Consider the following 22,733-nt stretch of genomic DNA (forward strand, 5'->3'; position numbering starts at 1 on the left):
TGTCAGTGATTATGCTTATGTTCTCCCGTGTGTGCTGGTGCTTCTCTTTTTCTGATAACTATTGGATAGCTGGAAATATAGGGAAAGATTTTAGAAGCTCAGTCAGCTTTTAACGTAGTGAGATGAACTGTGGATCTGAGCTCTGCTTTTCCATAGCTCCTCTACGGATGCTGTGCTGGCCACCGTGGGCTTGTGCCTCAGCCCTTGGTTTGGTAGAGAGGGATAATGATAGGCCCTGCCACATAGGGCAGTGAGGTAGCTACGTGAGGGATCTTTTCCCATGCCTGCTCTCATCTGTTATTCTTTCTCAGAAAGTTTTTTCTTTGGGGACTACTCACTGCAATTTTCTTACTAAGAGAGTTGGAAAAAGGACAGCTTAAGGGAACTCAAGGAGAAGTCTGCATTTTCCCTCTGGATTTATTTTTAGCTTTTCTTTGTAACAGTGATGCTCTCTCTTCTTCCTTAGCTTAAAGCACATGGGCAAACTTTTGGTAAGAAGGAGCTTCCTCAGCTCCACAGACATGACATCGGGGCCTCCAAGGCAGGGATAAGAGGCAGCAACTGTGCAGTTTTTGTATGGATCTTTGGAGGCATGTCACAGGCCTTTTCCCCTTGGGGATCCAGAGGGAGGGCTTCGCAGAGGCACCTAGCTTAAAAATCTACCATGTAAGACTGCATAATTCTGATAATTAGTGCCCAAACCTCTGGTTTTGATGGTCAGGAATAGAGTAGGTTGTGAGGCTTGGAAAAATAGAGCCAGAGTATTCCTTGTTTCTATAAATGTCAGGCAAGGTCTGTTCTGAAAACAACAAAAATATGCTAGATAAAATATATCAAAATTTACCTTAAAGAAATTGAAGAACTGAAAAGATAGTGGGAAACTCCCAGGCCCATTTTAATTGAAAGTCTGTGCCTAGAGAGACACAAAATATATACAGGAAATGTGCATTTTTTGTCTTGAGGACATTTGCCAACATTGTATGCTTGGCTTTTGTTCAGGCATGCCAAGGAGTCAGGGAAATACAGCTGAGAGTATCCACGACAGGGGGAGTTTGGGGCCATCTTGGCTGTATTGTGTAAACCCCAAAGACCTAGCCTCTTAAGAGAAAGACGAATCAAAATTAAATTGGTCCCCAACCCACATCCAGGTGATTATAAAGAAAAGAAGAACAAGTGTGAGAATGGGCACCACAGACTGCTCCCCGCAGCTCTGCACCCCACAGATGCATAGACTGAGTGGCCTGTGACCTGGTTTGAGCCGAACCTTGATCGACAGTGCTTCTGGGTGCTTAGCAGAAGCAATCTGCCACTCTGATGGATGGAGGACAAGTGCACACTAAGCCTCAGAGAACCTCCACAACTAATTTTTCAGAAGTATTCACTAGTATACAGTTAAATGTGACCAATCCCGTCGGGAAACATGGCAACATGAGGAAGAACCAGCAGGGAGAAATATACCAACTTATCTGCCTAGGCTTCAGATATTATAATTATAAAACACAGATTTAAAGATAAATTTAGTTATACCATATTTAGAAAAATAAGTGACAAACTTGGGAATGTTTGCAGGCGATAGGAAAGTGAAAAATTGAAAGATTTGAAATAATAGCCAAACAAATTCTATAAATATTTATGTACCCAACATGGGAGCACCCAAATACATAAAGCACCTACTAACAAACATAAGGAAATAATCGATAGTAACACAGTTATAGTAGGGGACTTTAACACCCCACTTACATGAATGGACAGATCATCCGAACAGAACTTCAACAAGCAGACAGTGGCTCTGAATGACACAGCAGATCAGACGGATCTAACAGGTATATTCAGAACATTCCATCCTAAAACAGCAGAATATACATTCTTCTCAAGTGTCCGTGGAACATTCTCCAGAACAAATCCTATATTTGGCCACAGAACAAGTCTTAACAAATTCAGAAAGTTTGAAGTCCTACTATACATCATTTTTGACCACAGCACTATTAAACTAGAAATCAGCCACAAGGAAAACTCTGGAGATTTCCATGGAAGGTAAATCATATGCTACTAAACAATGACTGGATCAACCAGGAGATCAAAGAGGAAAGCAAAAATCCATGGCGACATATGAAAATGAAAACACCACAGTCCAAAATCTTTGGGATGCAGCGAAAGCTGTTCTAAAAGGGACGATTAGAGCAATGCAGGCCTACCTCAAGAAAAATCTCATGTAAACAACCTAACCTTATAGCTAAAGGAGCTAGAAAAAGAACAAACAAAACCCCAAACCAGTAGTAGGAAGGAAGCAATAAAGACCAAAGCAGAAATAAATGAAATAGAAACCAAAACAGCAGTAGAACCGAACAATGAAGTCCAGGAGCTGATTCTTTGAAAAGATCAGCACAAATGTGCTAAACCTTTAGCCAAATTCATTTAAAAAAAAAAATGAAAGAGGGATCCAAATGGAATCAAAAATAGGATTAATAACAACTGATACCACGGAAATACAAAGAATTGTAATATTATGAGACATTATATGGCAACAGATTGGACAACCTGGAAGAAATGGACAGATTCTTAGCAACATAGAACCTCCCCCAACTGAATCAGTTAGAAATAGAAACTTTGAACAGACTGATTACCAGTAATGAAACTGAATGAGTTATTAAGAACTCCCAATAAACAATAGTCCAGGACCAGATGGCTTCAAAGGTGAATTCTACCAAACATTTAAAGAAGAGTTATACCTATTCTCAAACTATTCTCTGAGGCCAGCATTACCTTGATACCCAAACCAGATAAAGATACTACAAATAAAGAGAACTATAGGCCAGTATCTTTGATGAACATAGATGCAAAAATCCTCAACATAGTATTAGCAAACCGAATCCAAGAACACGTTAAAAAAAATCATTCACCAAGATAAAGTAGGATTCATTCTATTCCCGTGTTTCAACTATGATTCAGTATGTGCAAATCAATCAATGTGATATCACAGCAGTAAAAGAAAGGATAAATGCCTTACAATCATTTCAATAGATGAAGAAAAAGTATTTGACAAAGTATAACATCCATTCATGATAAAAACCTTCAACAAAGTAGGTTTAGAGGGAACGTACTTCAATATGATAAAGGCCATATATGAAGAACCCACAGATAACATCATGCACAGTGGTGAAAAACAGAGCTTTTCCCCTAAGATTAGGAACAAGACAAGGATGTGCCCTCTCTACCACTTTTATTCAACATAGTACTAGAATTCCTAGCCACAGACAAGAAAAAGAAAAAGCGTACAGATTGGAAAGGAAGTGAAAGTGTCACTCTTTGCAGTTGACATTATGATATATACAGAAAAGACCATCAAAAAGACTATTGGAACTGATAAATGAATTCAGTAAGGTCGCAGGATACAAAATCAATATACAGAAACTGTTGTGTTTCTATACACTAATAATGAAGTAACAGAAAGAGAAATTAAGAAAACAAGCCCACTTACAGTTGTGCCAAAAAAGAATACCTAGGAGTAAAAACCAAGGAGGTGAAAGTCCTATGCTCTGAAAACTATAAAGATGGCATCCCTAAATGTGTAATTAAATCAATTATACTAAGAAGAAAAGTAGTAAGTAAAACTCATTTCCTACTTATCTAGCTACATTTTACTGTTATCTTTTGGGGTTATTTATATGTGTTTGTAGGTGCTCACTTCATATCTATTTTAATGTGCCTTTTTTGTAACCGTGTTATATCTCACAATGAAATGTATTTTTAAAAACTTATCCTGTTGCATCATCAGTGGGGGCATCACATTAATTGATCTATGTATGTACTTTATTAAAAATGCTTGGGGTGCCTGGGTGGCTCAGTCGGTTGAGCGTCCGACTTCAGCTCAGGTCATGATCTCGCAGTCTGTGAGTTTGAGCCCCATGTCGAGCTCTGTTCTGATGGCTCAGAGCCTGGAGCCTGCTTCTGATTCTGTGTCTCCCTCTCTCTGCCCCTCCCCTGCTCATGCTCTGTCTCTCTCACTCAAAAATGAGTAAATGCTAAAAAAAAAAAAATTTAAAAAAAAAATGCTTAAGAGGGGTGCGTGGGTGGCTCAGTCGGTTAAGCTTCAGACTTCAGCTCAGGTCATGATCTCAGTTCGTGAGTTCGAGCCCTGCGTTGGGCTCTGTGCTGACAGCTCACAGCCTGGAGCCAACTTCAGATTCTGTGTCTCCCTCTCTGTCTGCCCCTCCCCACTCTCATGCTCTCTTTCTCTGTCTCAAAAAAATGAATAAACATTAAAAATTTTTTTGAAAAAAATGCTTAAGAGATAGTAACTGGTAGAAGGAGTTATTATAAACTTCTTTAGATCAGGGGTTATATGCTAAGTTTAGTACACTGTATTAAAACATTTGATGGTAGGGGCGCCTGGGTGGCTCAGTCGGTTAAGCGTCCGACTTTGGCTCGGGTCATGATCTCACAGTCTGTGAGTTTGAGCCCTACATCGGGCTCTGTGCTGACAGCTCAGAGCCTGGAGCCTGTTTCAGATTCTGTGTCTCCCTCTCTCTGACCCTCCCCCGTTCATGCTTTGTCTCTGTCTCAAAAATAAATAAACGTTAAAAAAAAAAAATTAAAAAAGAAAAAAAAAACATTTGATGATAGAGAAACACATGGGAATCACCCTTTCATTGGGTGATGTGCCCTAAGAGTACGAGCTGTCACCTACAACCGCACATAATGAGTTTCATCGGGTAACTATTTATATAGGCTAATTATGGGGAAGTTATGGGAAAAGCCAGGGAATGGGGAGGAGGTGGGTGGTAAGGAGTAGGGGCTGGTTGGCAGAAAGTTCAGCACTCTGTGTACCTTCCACACTGTCTCTTGATGGTACAGAATTCACTTTATGGAGCTTTTTTTTTTTTTTCGGTAAAAGATTTAAAATTAAAAAAATAAATAAATGAAATAAAAAAATAACAACTAAATAGAATCACCTAAACAGCATTTTTGTTGCTTTAGTTACAGAATCGTTCTTTAAAAAATTTTTTTTAATGTTTTCTTTATTTTTGAGAGAGAAAGAGAGAGAGAGAGAAGGGGGGGGTGGGGGCAGAGAGGGAGACACAGAATCTGAAACAGGCTCCAGGCTCTGAGCGAGCTGTTAGCACAGAGCTGGACTCAGGCTTGAACTTGTGAACCACGAGATCATGACCTGAGCTGAAGTCAGACACTTAACTGATTGAGCCACCCTGGTGCCCCAAGTTATGGAATCTTTCATCCAACTGGTATTTATTGAGCCTCTAAAATACACTGGCACTGTGGTTGGAATATTTATCAGTGAGCAGATATAGACTCTGCCCTCAACCAGGTTACCATTTAATTAGATGCATCCAGTAGAGGGGGGGAGTGGTTAGAGAGAGAGAGAGGGTTCCCAATAACAAGCTCTGAGCATGTGTTTCTCTATCATCAAATTTTTTTTTTTTTTTTTTTAACGTTTATTTATTTTTGAGACAGAGACAGAGCATGAACGGGGGAGGGTCAGAGAAAGGAAGACACAGAATCTGAAACAGGCTCCAGGCTCTGAGCTTAAAAATGGAACATGCTTTTAAACATAGATTTTAGAGGAAAAATAATTTGATACAATAAAATATATAAAAGTTAGTAATAAGATAGGTTCATATACTTTTCTGAAACACCCTGACAAATCTCCTTGGGACTGGACTTCTCTGTGTCTTCCCTTAAAACGAATAGTATGCTGCAGATAACTTGTAAGTCTTGATTTCACAGTCTGCCTAGCTATGCAAAAAGGGGACACATCTTGTGTGTTGATATGCCTTTAAATCACTTTTTCCTCTGACACATAAGTACACAAAAGCATTTCTCTAAAATGTTTAGTCCTTTTTTAAAAGGCTTAACTAATCTGGTATTTCTTGATTATTGTTTTATATAGTAACCCATGCTGTTGATGTTTGTATAATGGTCTTTATAATTTATCATAAGAGCACATCTGTTTTCCTGCACACCAAAATGTGAACTATAATTGAACAGCTCATTTATACAACTCTTTGTATAATTACTTACTTCTGCACTATTGTTGTTTAAATGAATGTGCCTTTGTTGAATTAGGGCCAAAAGAATTAGGCTGCCATGACTGTTCTGTGCCCGTCATGAAGATAGTTTGTTGTGAGGTTGTCCTCCCACGTATGGTTTACCAGATTGTTTTTGCCACAGTCTAGTGATACCAACTTTGTATGTATTCTGATGGGGGCAAAGGGAGTATCTGACTAGTCCAAGATCAGAATGCATTGTGATGTCTGGGACTGAACTTTTGTTTTTTTCCCCCTAATGTGTTTATTATTAGAAAAAGTCATTAATGTGCTAGCTGCCTGTCTGGAAAGCGAGAATCAACATGCTCAGAGGATTGGAGCAGCTGCGCTTTGGGCTCTGATTCACAATTATCAAAAGGTCAGTTTTTAAAGTCATTGTTCTAGCCAGGGGCAAATCCAAGCCTCTGAGAGTGCAGCCAGGGGCGCCAGAGGAGTATCAGCTACATTTTAAACAACAACAACAACAACAAAACGAACTCAAGGACCTTATTGTCTTGTGCATTTATACAATTAGTGAGCCATCAGTTGAAATCATTGTCATTTAATTAACAGGATGTCTCATTTCAGAAGGCTGTCTGTCTCTTTTGGGTGAATTCTCCCTGTTGGTATAACTTGATTTGGCATATTGATGTAATGTTAGTATAGATCATTTCTGTTAAAAGACGTATTCGGGAAAAATATATCCTGAAATAAAACCAAATAACGAAGTTTTATCCAGCTGTGTGATTCCTCTTTGTCTAGCCTGTGTCGCCGCTGAGTTTTGAGAGGACCCGATTCCTGGAAGGCTGCAGCACAGGGCCGGCCGCAAGGGAGCGATAGCAGGTGCAGCCTCGCACTTGCCCTCTCTGGCCTTTGGTCTTCTCTTTCACTGCAGACATCTCGTTCCTGAGAGAAGTGCCCTTGGGTATCTAGCCATTAAATAGTGGCCAGTGACAGACAGCGTTCCCATAGACACCGTCCCCGAATGGTGCCCTCTCAGCTGATAGTCCCTTGTCTGTGCTGCCTGCTCTCCCCGCTGGCTGACAGCACAAGAGGCGAAAGGCTGTGCTGTCGCTTTCACCGTGTGTCCCCAAGGCTTAGCACAGGGTTTGGCACTTTACGGTCACTTAGTAAATATTTGTTGACCACCTGGTACCGTTTGATATATTTTAATCTGAAATCTGGGGCTTGAGGGAATATGAAATATTGAAACCAAGACTGAGTCTTCCTTTAAGACTTGAGATTAGGAGAGAAGGGGTAAAGGGCAGGGCAGGGGACAAAGAACTTGGAGCAGCAGAGAAGAGTCAAGTTAAAGAGGGAAGGATGTGGGCGACGACCCAGGGGGATGTGCTTCTGTCTAATCCCCCTGACCACATTGTCCTGCTTCATGATAATCTGCTCAGTGCTTGCGGTCAGCAGTGGTGGCTTTAGTACTGTAGTGTCCTGATCCTTGGCGTGTGCGAAGAAGTCTGATTCTTGGGTTGCTCTATGTTCTCTCCAGGCAAAAACAACTTTGAAAAACCCATCAATAAAAAGAAGAGTGGATGAAGCATATTCGTTAGCAAAGAAAAGTAAGTTTTATTATGAAAGAGATTACAGTTAACCTTGGAAGCTATTCAGTGAATTCTGTGATTAGTGAAATACTTGGATAGTTCACGGCGAAAAGACAGTTTTCAACACTGGTCCATGCTTTTCATTACGTCACCTTTTAAATAATAAAATGTTTTGATAGATGAAGGTTTGAGATACAATAATTTCTTGAAACATGTCTGTGATCTTTCTCCAACTCCTTTTCTTTTTCTTGCACTAAATGTCCTTTGCCAGTGGCTACCGCTGTGCCGTAGTGTGTTCTTAGGTGATAAGAGCTGGGCCCAATTAGAATTGACCTTGAACAGAAAACTTTGATCTGACATCAGGGAGTTGAATTACAGTCTTCCGAGAATAGATCCCATTGCCCTTGTATCCTCTCAGCCCTGTGATGTGATCATGATATGAGGCAGGGTTTTCTTTTCACAGTTCGTTTTTCATTTTAAGTGACACAGGTTTTCAATGAGCATTATTCTTTGAACACTTTTTTATGCTAAGGCACTGTACTGTGTCCTCCTTGTACTGTACGGAGTCTTTTAGTTATTAGTTTGTGTCAGTTATTTTGTTACTAATTAGTTAGTAATGAATTTTTTTGTAGTCTGATTCTTTATAAGTGGTCTATAGTTTTTTTGGTTGGTTTCTTGCTGTGACCATGAGTTTCTAGAGGTACCGAGTAATTGAGTTATGTCAGAGTTTAGGCATTAAGAGGGATGGGGCAAAAAAAAGAGCAAGGCGTTCATTCGGTATTATAGGTAATGGCAACCATTATGGAAGTACCTTGTTTAAAAAATAGGTATGAATTCTGGCCGCTCTTAAGTGCAGTACTGAGTTTCATAAACTTACTCTTCCATACTCTTATTTTTCTCTTTCAGCTTTCTCAAACTCAGAAGAAACCCCGCTAAATGCCTATTATATGAAATGCCTCGAAAACCTCGTTCAGCTTCTTAATTCTTCCTGAGCACCGTGAAGGAGCCCGGAGGCTGACGGCCACCCCAGGTGAGCCCACCTTGAAGCAGACTCCGTGTAGCAACTCTTAGCTAGAGACACGCTGAGTCTCTGCAGGGTGCTGTGCCTTCCTTCCGGATGAGGAGCAGAACGGAAGACGTCCTCGTTCTGCCCCTTTGTACTGGCTCCCTGAGAAAGAGCAGCCGACAACAAGAAGATGATAAAAAAAGAGGCACAGGAACTTTTGGGAACATAAACATTTTTACCTTTTTTTGTGCAATTTGCTTTGTAAAAATCCTACTTAACAGTTATTTAATAAAGTATTTTTAGAAACTGAAAATTGACTAATAATTGCTGCTTGCAGACTTTGATCAGCATCATGAATATGAATTGCGGTAATTGGAGGAATTACTAATTCTGATTTCCTTTTCTTCCTTAATTTATTACATGGAATCTGACTCTTGTCAATACAGATCCTTGTTTCACAAACTTTTATTTTGCCCAGGGCATCTACATTGGTGAAGAGATACTTGCATGTAAACGTCTATGATTTTGTGAGTAGCTTCTTTATGCAATTTTTAGTGATATTAACTCCTTTGTATATGATTTGTTAACCTGCTATATTTTATTATTTTCACCTCTCAGCTTCTGAAATGTTGTGTAATAATGAGGGAAGAAATAGAACTTATGATCAGATGGGGCCTGTGTTCAAATTCTAGCTCAGCCCAAAACATCATGAAGAGTTAAGACTTAATAAAATCTAGCAGGAACAAATTCTGTCAGGCATTCATGATGTAACCTTAACTGGCATGTGGTTCTGAACTGAGAACTTAAATTAGAATCAATTCAAGTATGGATCACTTTTGGCAGTTTTCCCAACACTTTTAAAAGTAAGAAAATTGTGTCTAAGAAAAGAAAAACAAATACATATGTGTGTGTATACATGCACACACATAGTTATGTACACTCATTATTTATAGGAAAGTTTGAATTGTTAACAGAAAAATCACTTTTTTTTTTTTGGAGAAAAAGAGCGAGCAGGGGAGAGGGGCAAAGGGACAGAAAGAATCTTGAGCAGGCTCTATGCTCCGCACAGAGCCCGACACAGGGTTCAATCCCACGACCTTGGGATCGTGACCTGAGCTGAAATCAAGAATCAGACACTCAACTGACTGAGCCACACGGGTGCCCCCCCAAAATAACAGTTTTAAAGTGCTTTAGCAAATTGCCATCATCACTAAAATAAGTCAGAAGATGTTATTTAAGCTAGAAGCATGAGCACAGAATAGTTGTTAAATATTGAAATAGAAGCAGAAAAAGTTGTAAGTGTCTGAAAATTATTGATTAGAACAACAGATCTAGGAAGTTCAGAAGTTTCTGGGCTGCCTAAGTTAACTCAAAGAAATAGACATGCCAGTATTCTGAAAAATTCACCCGATTCTGAGAGCAGGAATCGGGAATTATTTCCACCTTTTCTCCTGGTTTCTTACATTCTGTGCCGTTTTCTTGTTATTACCTTGTAAGCCCCCACTGATGAATAATGAGATGGATTTCTTTGTAACTTCCATTTAAAGGGCTCTTTCTATGTCACAGGGCGCTATTCTTAGAACGTTTATTATTTAATCTGTCTTCCTCTAAATTACTGTTATCCCTATGTTAGAGGTGAATAAATGGAGGCTGAGTGTGGCTAGGTAGTTTGTCTGTGGCTGCCTGTCTAGCTATGCTGTGCTGCTTCTTTTTTTTTTTTTTCCTCATTGGAATTCCTGTCTTTGTATTTGGATCTTCTAGCTAACAACTGTTTTTTCTACAAAAATCAGATCTCTCCAAGGAAATAATCATTTCCTTTATGGTGCATTGATTGATTGACATATCAGGGTATCCTTTGCCTCATATCTTTGGAATCAGGAAGAGTTGTAACTGATTATTTTCTCTAGCAGTTCAAGGTAATACCATGGTGGTGGGGGGGGGTGGGGATTTGTAGCCCAGTAGCTCAAACCAGTGGGGGATGTTACCTGCTGAAGCCCAGGAGGACTGTCACCCAGAAAAGGACCAGAGGTAATGGCTTCAGGAAAAGTTGCACTGCCATCTGTTGGTGTCCAGGGACCTGAGCCTCAGGGGCAGGTAGTGTTCCTGGTCCTGACGGCAGCCCTTCCCTTCTGTGTCTCTTCAGATTGTGTCTAGCCAGCCAGTGGGGAAACTGGTAAGCAGAAGGTTCCTAAGGTCACCGGCCCACTATTTCAGCAGCTGTCTTGGTGCTAACTTGGGGAGCCCTGAGCATCGGAATCCCCTAAGCTTGTTGAAATGCAGATTCCGGGACCCACTGAAGCGGAGTCTCAGGCCAACGTCCGGGAGTATTGTTAGTGACGTCCCCAGGTGATCTTTACACTGACCACAGTTTGAGAACCAACAGTTAATCCCTTCTTTTGTAGAAAACTGCCTAGAACTTGAAAATGATTGAACATTAGCCAGCTACTTACTAATGAAATAGGACTTGAGTTTGGGTGTCTTGAATGCTAGTCAAGTGTTTTTTCTATCACCCATCTCTGGTTTAGGCAAAGATTCAGAAAATAGGTGTCGGGGACCAGTTCATGCCTCATGGTCTCCAAATTTCCCATCTCCTGGCCTTTTTGGTTGGCTGGGTTAGTATTGCTGGTGTGCTGTGAATGCACACGAAGCCTGTACCGTTTCCACCATGATGCGCAGACATTGATACAGAGGCTCTGAATTTAGGACCTTGAGCAGATTGTGGGAGGAAGCAGCCTTTCGTTTCGAAAACAGGAAAAAGTAGAATGCTTGGGAGACCTAGATGGAGCCTTTCCTACTCTTCCTAAAATCACTTTCAAAAATGAGTAACTGGCTGTATTTTTCTTTGTTCTGTAAAGAATGGAGTGAAAAATAGAATTGCCCAGTTAACTGCAGGTTGTCAACTTCCCTTTGTAGTATTAAGTACACTCATCATCTGTAGTAATCATACATCATTAGTCTTTGTGGCTGCACCTTGTCTCTCCCCATTTCCTGAGATCTGCTGCTTGACTCATGATGTTCCTCAGATTTGGCAGCCTGATGGGTAGGAACAATGATCAGCGTTGCTGCTGTTGCCATAGCCAGGCATGCATACAAGTTCTCTTACGGAATGAGAGAGCATAACCACGTGGTTAAGGGAACTGGGCTCCGGAGCCACGGGGACCTGGTGTCAGCTGTGGCTTCATCCGTACACGGCGATGGCGGCCCTGGGGCAGCCTCGGGGCCATTTCTGCTGCTGTAACCGGGGATGAGGACACCTGCCTTGTAAAGTTGGGGAGAGGTTCGAGTGCCCAGCATAGTACCTGGTACATAGTTGATTGTCCCTTGGATGTTATTAGTGATTAGTTACTCTCGTATAGTTCTCACAAACTTGGCTCTTTCTCATTAAAACATTAAATCCTTTGTGCCCTTGCAACCCTTCTATTTCTTTGGGGGTGGGATAGGCTGGGAGACGAGTTATGTTGTCAAAACTGAGGTTTCAGCATTCCAAAAGGATTGTCAGTTTCTGGTGGGGACGTGTTCACAGTCCTGAGGTCGCTGAGCTCATCAAGCTATCACGGAGAGCCTGAGTCTTGGAAAGCGCGGCGTAGAGGTGTTAGGGGCAGCTAGATAGATTTGGTACATTTTATCCTGCTTGTCAGGTTGTTCAGATTGACTGTGAGTTGGTGAAATATTGCTCCTTCCCAATTTGACTAAAAAATACAAGAAATAAAAACATAGCATCCAAAAGAAAACCTCAGCTTAAAGAATCCATCAGTTTGAGGGTAGCCATTTTCCCCCATCAGTCTGTTGCTGACCTGCTGCAGTCCAGAAAGTCAATGGGATCGGATGATTAAATGCTATTGTTCCTGTGAATGGGCAACTTAGAGTTTATTCTTCCAGTTAAAAACTATTCCTCATGGGAAATTCCTTATAAATTTTAAATAGTAAGTCAGCTAGGACTGGGTGAGAGGATGCTGGGCCCCAAAGCTCAGGATGTACGAAAGACTATGCCAAGACCCCAGGATTCTGAGATTTGGCAGCAAGATGTGATGAGCTCAGCGTGATCCTGTTTTAAATGTTCCCAACAACGTTCATCTTTGCATTTCATTTGCTCCTTCTGCACTTGAGAAATCTGCTTCAGAAAAAAGTTATGCTCTTTTAAAATAACGTTTCACAAAAGATCTACAAGGTAGCATTCAATAAATTTCTCTTTTAACTAATTTTGCCTGAAAGCCAAGAGAAAAATATGTGTTTCAATGTAGACTCCACGACATGAATTCTTTCATGCATTTTTCCTTTGTGAATAATGTCTTTCCCTGTGGCTTTACTTCTACCCACGGCTGTGCCTTGGGAACGTCTGCGTCCCATTTGGTTCATCTGGGCGGTGATACTGAGCATTCTGGTAGCAAGCAGATTGCTTGCAGTTCTGGGCAAATTCTGAGAACATGCTTTCCTCAGATACTCTATTAGAACATTCTTCCCTTGGCTTGCCATGGAAAGAGATTATAAAAACGCAGATTATAAAATGGAGAATTACTTTTAATCATTTTCTGGTGATATTTATCATGAACACTGGATTGTCATGTATCAGTTTATAGATATGATACCTGGTTTACAGTTTGTTAGGAAAAGCCATGATTTGCAGAGTAGAAAACTGAAAATAACTATGGCTTTAGTAAAAGAGAAGTTTCTTCTTTTTTCTGTTGTAGTGTTTTTTCTTACATGTAGGAAGCCCCCAAGGGGCCGTTCCTTCGCTAACAGGGTCCTCAGGGGCTCAAGTGTCCATCCTTCTGCTCTCCCATCTTTGATAGCACGTCTTGGAAAGCACGCCTTGTTCAGGTAGTCATCTCATGGATGTCTAGAAGGAAAAGGAGAGGAAAAGATGTCCCCGCCTTTTTAGGGATCCTTCCTGTAAGACCACTCCCAACAACTTGGCTCACATCTTCTTGGACAGAACACAGGCACACTCATGGTCACTCTCAGCTGCAAGGGAGGTGAAAGAGTGGAGCCCTTCAGCTGGGCTCACCGCCATATCTAGTGACGCAGTCCTCTGCTGGTCAGTGGTTAGGCAGCCACCAGTCTCTGCCCCACAGATCAATGTTCTAGTTAACTTAAGAGAAAAGCGTGATATAATTAGAGGTGAAAGTATTAGCCTCCCAATGAAAAATCGCAAAGCTTATAAGATGCTTATTGAATTTATTCAATCTCCATTTAGACTTTGTGATTATTTCTAGTTACAGTCAGAACCAGAAGTATTAATGTCAGAAAACAAAACTAAGATGACTTTCCAGTGTGAAGCCATATGTCCTGTGTGGAGTTTATCCCCATGACACGGAAGCCTTAACTATCAGAATCCACCTGCTTATCATGGAGAAACTTGGAATAATTGGGCTAAACAGAATCTGGCATCCTCAAAGATAGGAGCTAAAAATTGGTTAATTGAAAAAAAATACATATTTTATTTCAAAAATGAGAATATTCACTTTCCAATCTCTTCATTAAGGGCTGAGTCCTCTTTTGAGGGTGGTTCCTTCATTGGTGTTAACACTGTTTTGGGGCATTAATCATATCAAATGCACTGGACAGTTTCCAATTTTGGTTTTTAGAAATGGAACAAGAACTAAGACACTTATTAAGCAGTCTAAACCCCAGCTTCTTCCTGAAAAAAAATTTTTTTTTTTTTTTTTTTTTTACTGTTTTATCCAGGAATTCTTCCGGATGTTTTACTAATTTTATTTTTGCTAATTATTACTATTGGCTGTTTGGTTTTTGTTTGTTTGTTTGTTTGTTTGTTTGTTTTTGTAATTACCTCCCCACACTAGATTCAATAGCCCTTTCTTTGTAAGGGACTACTTGATACCAGTTCTTTGCAAAACATTCAACTTAGTCCTTACAGAAATAAATATTTTTCATCTCACCTCTGTCATTACTATTTAACCAAATTCTATAATTCCAGTAATGAGTCTAAGTGGTTCAAATTGTTTAGGAACAAGTAGAGTCAGATCTCGGTCAGCTTGAAAGTTGCCTACCGGAAGCCAGAGCTGTGCTGGAGGGGTCGTGCTGCTGGCCTCGGTGCACATGGGCTCCACTGTCAGCCACTGGGTTTATTGGGAGAATGGAGAGAGTTGTTAAATCTTAGGAAATCTGTTCTGTGGGGGCCAATTAAGAGAGGTTCTATTACACTATAAGTTTATAAGATTTCTTGAAACTTTGAACTCCCTCCTGTTTGTTGACTGGTTAATCCTTGCCAGGCTCCCTATATTCAGAAAAAGGTTGCACAGGTTAGAGAATATGGGTACTTTCTCGACTTATTCTCAATTCACCTTTTACCCCCTCACATTCTCTAGCTTGCTTCCCCTTTCTCTCCTACCTCTGTGACTTAATTCTTCAACTTTCCTCCATCAGGTACCTCCACCCACCCTCACACTTCATTTCTGCTATTTTAAAAGGTCAAGATCAAATGTCACCTTTCCCGCGAAGCTGTGTCAGATTCCCTAGCTGGGAGGAAATTCTTTACTCTTTGAGTTTCCATACCGGTTTTGGTTTAGCTTTTTTTTTTTTCAGCTTTTATATTAGTTACTTTTTCCTTCTTGTATTATTCTGATTTGCATACAGTCATTCCCACCATCTGCTTAGATATGGCTTCTAGATTGAGCATTAATTTTCTGCTTCTCACAATGCCTTGCATGAAGGAGATGCACATTTTATATTTATTTGAATGACTGAATGAATATGGAAAATATTAGTAAAAGCTCCAGAATTTCACAGTGTAAATTAGGGTGAAAATTCTGTTGACTGTCAAACTATGCACAACCGTACGTGTTTCTTTCATGAGAATAGATTTTTAAGTTCTAAAAATGAAGAATGAAAGAAAAAGCACTGTTTACAAATACTATAAACTCTTAGAATATCTTTTTAGTTCAGTAGAGAAAGAGCAAAAAAACCCCAGTATTTTAGAAATGATTTGAAAATATACCTAGCACCAACGTGAATCAGAGACACTAATCTAAACTTTCAAGATCCATTGCTTCCTAGGAATCTTACTTGGGATATTCTTTTTGGGCACTAGAGTGTAGGTGTCAGCTTTTTGAAGATAGAACCGTGAATTCTGAGAATCATACAAGCTGTGACTCCAGCAAGTGTGGAAGAACCAAAAGAACCCAGTTCACGTCACCCATGCTGCGTGAGAAGCACAAATCAACAGGTAACCTGTCAGCTTCCTTCCAGTTGTTTCTTGGTACCCACATTCAGCAGCAGCAGGCACTGAAGAATCTGACTTCAACTGAAATAAACAAGGCACTGCTTTGCACAGAAAGAAAGCAGGGGGCAGTGGTAAAGGCTGAAAGGAAACGTAATAGTTTGCCTTAATGAGGACTGGGGAAAATGCTTTGTCTACTGGGGGATGAAGTCTGTAATTGCAACGCTTTAAATGTCTTATACCTGTATCTTGTCCACAGCTGATAACGCCTCCATCTGCAAGGTGAGGACACCACAGCTCCCGTGCAGTGTTTTGATTTTTGACCCAAATGGGGAAACTTGAAGTGTAGAGTGTGAAACAAAACTGATAGAGCCAATGTGTATAGCATTTGCTCTGTATGATTTAAAGATTGGAAATTGTTTAGAATATGGGGGCTGGGACTAGCCAATGTGCTGAACAGTCGGGACGGCTGATCCTCCCCCCTGATTGACTCCCAGGAGGGAAGAGAGAGCGGTGGGAGAGCCGTGGCCTCACAGGGAGCTCATGGAACTGTCGTGTATAGTGGTTGGGTCACTTGTGGTCAGTGGCAGGAGACAGCTCAGCAAGGCTTGTGAGTCAAAGCAGAAGATCTTGGGGATTTTCTCCCCCGCTTCTCCCAGCGGTCGCCTTGGGAACAACAGTTCCTGCCCTTGCTTGTTGGGCTCTCTGGCCCTGGGGTGCTCACTGGCAAGCTCTAGACAGCACAGAACTCCGTACTTGTGAGGGGCTGCAAAAACGGGTGAGCGTGCTGACCCCCCACAGGTCCCTCTGCTTTCTGCCACTTCAGACCCCCAGGCCAACGCTCTGCGGTCTCAAAGACGTCTCTTCCTAACGCTGCCTCTGACCAGGGCTTGTTTTTGCAGTGGAGAGTGAGTGACTATGATCACTCCTCACTGCAAAATTTAGGAATATTAAAGGCAAAAAAAAAAAAAAAAGGCCCAAGAGAAATGGGTTGGAAACAGCCCAAAATGCCCAACAATAAGAGAATAGGTTAAAACATTGTGGTTTATTTAGGCAATGAAATGTTGCTAAGCAATAAAAAGTAACAGAATGCTGATAAATACAACATCATGAATAAATGTCAAAAACATTTAATTGGCATACTGGAGGATTGTACTTATATGAAGTTATGAAGTTCAATACCAGGCAAAACTCATCTCCAGTGACAGAAGTCCATAATGTTAATCTTTTAGAGTGTTCACTGGCTTATCTTGATCTAGGCTGTGGTAACAAGTGTGTGCATATGGAAAACGTCTTAAAAATGATGTTATATGTATATCATATAAAACATGTTAAGTTTAGGTAATATCAATATGATGGACAGTAGTGAGAGGAAGAATAAAGAATGTAAAAAATGATATATTGTTATTGAGGTGGGGAATGCAGAGATTTTTTTTTTTTTCCTTTCAGGTAAGAAAGGATAAAAAGGAAACAAAAAAAGGGGACAAATTGGAAGAATAAATTAAGATGACAGAAATGCATCCAAATATATCAATAAAAGTAAATGCACTAAACTCACAAGTGAAGGATAAACTTGAAAGGTTGAATTAAAATCTAATATATGTGGTTTAAAGTTTTATTTTTTATTTATTTATTTATTTTTTAAATGTTTATTTCTGAGAGAGACAGTGAGAAAAAGCGTGAGTGGGGGAGGGCCAGAGAGAGGGAGACACAGAATCGGAAGCAGGCTCCAGGCTCTGAGCTGTCAGCACAGAGCCTGACGCGGGGCTCGAACTCACGGACCGCGAGATCATGACCTGAGCCGAAGTCGGACGCCCAACTGACTGAGTCACCCAGGCGCCCCTGTGGTTTAAAGTTTTAAATGAAAGGATGAAAAATGAATATGATTAAAATAAAACCGATTAGTGTAGAATAAAATAGACTTTAAGAAAAAAAAATTTAGAGATGAAATAGGTCACCACAATGATAGAGGATTAAACTCGTCAAGATGTGGTAATTTTAAACATCCGTGCACCTAATAAAATACCCTCAAAATGTTTGAAGTCCAAAGTGGCAGAACTACAAGGATAAATTGATAAAACCGACATCGCAGGAGTAGTTTTTAAGACATGCTCTTGATTTTTGATAGATTAAGCTGTCAACTCAAAAAAGATACAGGGCATCTGAATAGCGATTGATAGCCTTGATCTAATGGATATATACAGAATTTTGCAGCCAAGAATTAGAGAAGGGAAGCCTGGTGGCTCAGTCGGTTTAAGTGTCTGGCTCTTGGTTTTGGCTCAGGTCATGATCTGGCGGTTTCCTGAGTTCAAGTGACGCACCAGGCTCTGAGCCTGCTTGAGATTCTCTCTCTCTCCCTCTCTCCCAGCTCCCCACTCGAGCTGTCTCTGTCTCTCTCAAAATAAATAAACTTTAAAAATAAGAAAGAATTAGAGAAAGCACATTTCCCCCTCAATCCACACGAAGGATTCACATTTGGTGAAATATTAGGCAACCAAGAAAGCTTCAATAAATTTCAAAGATCAATCCACGTAGACCAATAACTCTTACTACTCTATAATTGAACTGAAGTTTAAAAACAAAAAGATATATGGGGCGCCTGGGTGGCTCAGTCGGTTAAGCATCCGACTTCAGCTCAGGTCATGATCTCGTGGTCCGCGAGTTCGAGCACCGCGTCGGGCTCTGGGCTGATGGCTCAGAGCCTGGAGCCTGCTTCCGATTCTGTGTCTCCCTCTCTCTCTGCCCCTCCCCCGTTCATGCTGTGTCTCTCTCTGTCTCAAAAATAAATAAACGTTAAAAAAAAATTTAAAAAAAACCAAAAAACAAAAAGATATCTTTGTATGTTAAAAGACACACTTCTAAAAAACCCACAAGTTAAAGTGGGCACCGCAGTGGAAATTTGCTGAATGATAATGAAAGTTCTACACATAAAGACTGGTAGGCTTCAGCAAAAGTGAAAGTTCTCTTACGTTTTATCTTTGGGAGAAATTTTTAGCTTTAAATTGTCCAAAAGAGGAAGACTTCACAATTAATGAGTCGTGCCTATCCTTTAAGAAGTTAAAAAATAATGACAGAATAAACCAAAATTAAGTTTGAAGAGAAAATAAAAAACAAGAGCAGGAGTCAATGAAATAGAATCAAAGGTGTTACAATATAGAATATCAACAAAGCAAAAATTGAGGGGTTTTTTTGGAAAATAATGGCAGCAACTTTCTGCCAAAAATGACCAACTGAAAAAGCAAAAGGACACAAATGCTGTAACGAATGTGGAGGGGATTTAAGTAGATCTAAAACAAATTAAAGGAATACTACTAAATACTATCAACCATTCTAGAGTAGCAAATTTGAAAGCATAAATAAAATGGACAAATTCTTGGAAAAATATAATTTATTAGAACTGACCTCAAAAGTAATCAACTTCAATAGCTATTAAAGAAATTGAAGAAGTGATTATAATCTTCCCACAAAGAAAACACAAGACAGATGGCTTTATAGGCAATCTAACAGACATTTCAAGGACAATCCCAGTTTTATTCAAACTCTTGTAATTATATTACAGGAGGGAAGAATAGCAATTCATTCTATGAGGCAAGTATAACCATGGCACCAAAACCAAAGCAAGCCAGTATGAGAAGGGAAAAGTTCGTTTCTCTCATGAACATAGGCAAAAGTTCTAAATGACGTTATTAGCAAATCAGACAGTGTATTAAAAAAAACTATGTGCTTATCTTAGTAGATGTAGAAAATGTCCTTAAAGTATTCTATTACAACGAATGTTAAAATCTCTTGGTGCGTTAGAAGGGAAATTCCTTAACCAGTAAGGCATATGTTTAAAAAATCTGGAGCACCATCATTCTAAATGGGGAAACACGTATATATTCCCTTACAATTAAGGAATGCCACAGGGAGCCCTGCTATTACCACTTGTATTCCAGTTTTATTACAGATCTATATGGGGGCGCCTGCATGGCTCAGTCCGTTGTGCCTGACTCTTGAGTTTAGCACAGGTCATGATCTCACAGTTTGTGAGTTCAACCCCTGCATTGGGCTCTGTGCTGACAGTGCAGAGCCTGCTTGGGATTCTCTCTCTCCCTTTCTCTCTGCCCCTCTGCTGCTCCCTCTTCCTCTCTCTCTCTCTCATTCTCTCACTGTCAAAAATAAACTTTAAAAAATATATACCAAAAATATATATTAAATATATATATTTTTAAAAAGATCCTGTATAGTGCAGGGGCACCTGGGTTGAGTATCTGACTCTTGATTTCAGTTCAGGTTATGACTTTAGGGTTGTGGTATTGAGCTCCTTGTTGGGCCCCATGCTGAGTGGAGCCTGCTTAGGGTTCTCTCTCCATCTCTGTCTCTTTCTCTGCCCCTCTTCCCTGCTTGCTTGCTCGCTCTTTCTCGTTCTCAAAAAAAATAATCATATTAAGTGCAGTTAAGGATGCTATGTAGTGCAATAAGAAAAATATACTAGAATCCTAGAGATTAGAAAGGAGAAATAAAAGTATTATTTGCAGTGTTTAGCAAGGTGGCTGGATTCAAAATCAGTTGCATTTCTTTACATTACAAGCAACTAAAAATGTATTTAAAGAGAAGACCTAACTGACAATAGTGATGGAAAATATAATGTACTGAGTAGTAAATCTAACTAAAAACCTATGCTATCTCCACAGGGAAAATCAAACATGTTTATTATGAAGGCATATTTTTAAGGACATAAAAGTGTAGAGGAATACCATGTGAATAGATAAGGAGACTTACGTGGCAGATTGTATTTTCCAAAGAGCCCCAGTAGTATCTCCTAGCCTACTTTTTTTCTTTTTTTCATAAAAAGTGAATTTGATATTTCTCCCCTGTGAACCTGGGTCTATGATTCTGCGGTAGAAGTGATACAATACATAGTAACTTCCAAGATTAGTGTCACTTCTTTTCACACTGATGGATAGGTTTAATAAATAATTCCAGTCAAAATTTCAACAGGGTGATTCTGATAGGATTTGATGAAGTTATTCTGAAGTCTCTATGGAAGAATAAATATCTGAGATAGCCAGAACATTTTTGAAGAGGAATATAGCAGGAAGAGAGGATTTATCTTACCCAGGCATCAGAACTTAATATGAAATTATGATAATTAAAACTGCCTGATATGAGTTCAGGGATAATCAAAGTATATTTATAGATGTTTGATATCTGACTAAAGGGGCATGGGTGATCATGGAAAAAGGAGGGACAGTGTGATTATAGGACTTAAAAAAGTTATCCATATGGGAAAAAGTGAAGTTGGATTCCTTCTTCACAACTTATGTAGAGATAAGTTCCAAATGGTTAGAGACTGATATGCCAAAGACAAAATGTTAACACTCTTAGTAGAAAAAATTGATGTATCTTAGACCTTGAGCTAGGAAAGCTTTCTTCAAAAAAAATTTTTTTTAAAGAAAAAGCATTGAATGTAATAGACAAGATTGACAAATTTTAGTATATAAAAAATCGAGAAATCTGTTAACAGCAAAAACAAACACCATAAAGAAATTGAAAAGATAACTTATAAACTGGGGGGAAATATTTGCATCATATGATACTGATATGGATTAATAGCGATCATATATATATACATATATATATATATATATATATATTTACAATTCAATAAATAAAATAATCCGTTGGAAAAATAGGCAAGATTCATGAGCAGCCATTTCAAAGAAAAGGAAACTCCTGTGGCCAATACACACATTAAAATGTTTTCAATATCATTTTCATTTAGGGAGATAGAAGTCAAGAATACAACCAGACTGATGAAAAGTAAAAGGTCTGACAAAAACAAATGTCATAGAGGCTATAAATCCACAGGAGTGTTTTATACATTGCTGGGAAGTGTAATTAATCACAGTCACTTTGCAAAAATAATTTGGCATTACTTCGTAGAGTTGGACATTAACAAATAAAAACCTAGCAGTTTTACTCCAAGGTATGTACCCAAGAAATACTCTTGAATATGGGCATTAAGAGATGTGTGAAAAGTGTTAATAGCAGTGTTCTTTACAATAATAAAAACCTGGAGACCTTCCAGAGTCCATCAACGGGACAGTCAATGAATAAACAGTTCACAAAATTCCATTTACACAATGGACTGTTATGCAGCAGTGGAAGTGAATGAACAATAATATCCAGCAATCTGGATGGGTCTGAGTAGTAGCATTTTTTTTTCAGTTGTGGTAAAAAAGCACATAATATGAGATCTAACAAATTTTTAAATGTAAAATACAGTTTTGTTAAATATAAGCTCCATGTTGTACAGCAGATCTCCAGAACCATTTCATCTTGAAACTTCATTACCATTAGACAGCAACTCCCCGTTGCCCTCTTCCCCCCAGACCCTGGCAGCCACCATTTTGCTTTCTGCTTCTGTGTGTTTGACTACTCTAGATACTTCAGGTACGCGAATCATGCAGTATTTGTTCTGTGACGGGCTTATTTTCCTTAGAACAATGTTCTCAAGTTCATCCGTGTTCATCCATTCATCATAGTGCTGTTCTAAGAGGTATGAGATGATGTCTCATTGTGGTTTTGATTTGTGTTTTTCTGGTGATGAGTGATGTTGAGCATCTTTTCATGTAATTGTTGGCCATTTGTATGTCTTCTTTAGGAAAATATCTATTCATGTCCTCTGCCCATTTTATAATCAGTGTGTTTGCTATTGAGTTGTATGAGCTCCTTGGATGTTTTGGATATAGACCCCTTATCAGGTATATGTTTACAAATATTTTCTCCTAGTAGGTAAGGTGTGTTTTCGTCTTGCTGATGATTGTTTATTTTACTGTGAAGAAGCTTTTTACTTGGATGCAGTCCCACTTACTGAATTTTGCTTTTGTTGCTTGTACTTGTGATGTCATTTCCAAAAAATTGCCAGGACCAAGGTTAAGGAGCTTTCTCTAAGAGCTTTATGGTTTCAGGTC

General features: G+C 39.5%; 1 protein-coding gene across 5 annotated transcripts in view; it reads left to right on the top strand.

The window, feature by feature from the left end:
• RTTN (rotatin) overlaps positions 1 to 8,946 on the top strand; it is a 162,721-nt gene extending 153,775 nt beyond the window's left edge. For 3 of the 5 annotated variants that reach the window (XM_049619631.1, XM_049619632.1, XM_049619633.1), the window contains 3 exons: positions 6,317 to 6,420; positions 7,543 to 7,612; positions 8,501 to 8,933. In XM_049619631.1, the coding sequence (XP_049475588.1) occupies positions 6,317 to 6,420; positions 7,543 to 7,612; positions 8,501 to 8,586 (260 nt within the window). In that variant the 3' untranslated portion in view covers positions 8,587 to 8,933. Of the gene's footprint in view, positions 1 to 6,316; positions 6,421 to 7,542; positions 7,613 to 8,500 lie in introns of all 5 variants that reach the window. The other 2 variants (XM_049619628.1, XM_049619629.1) reach the window with 2 other exon arrangements.
• The last annotated feature ends 13,787 nt before the right edge of the window (positions 8,947 to 22,733 follow it).

This window comes from Panthera uncia, assembly GCF_023721935.1.
Source record: "Panthera uncia isolate 11264 chromosome D3 unlocalized genomic scaffold, Puncia_PCG_1.0 HiC_scaffold_8, whole genome shotgun sequence".
Taxonomy (NCBI): Eukaryota; Metazoa; Chordata; class Mammalia; order Carnivora; family Felidae; genus Panthera; species Panthera uncia.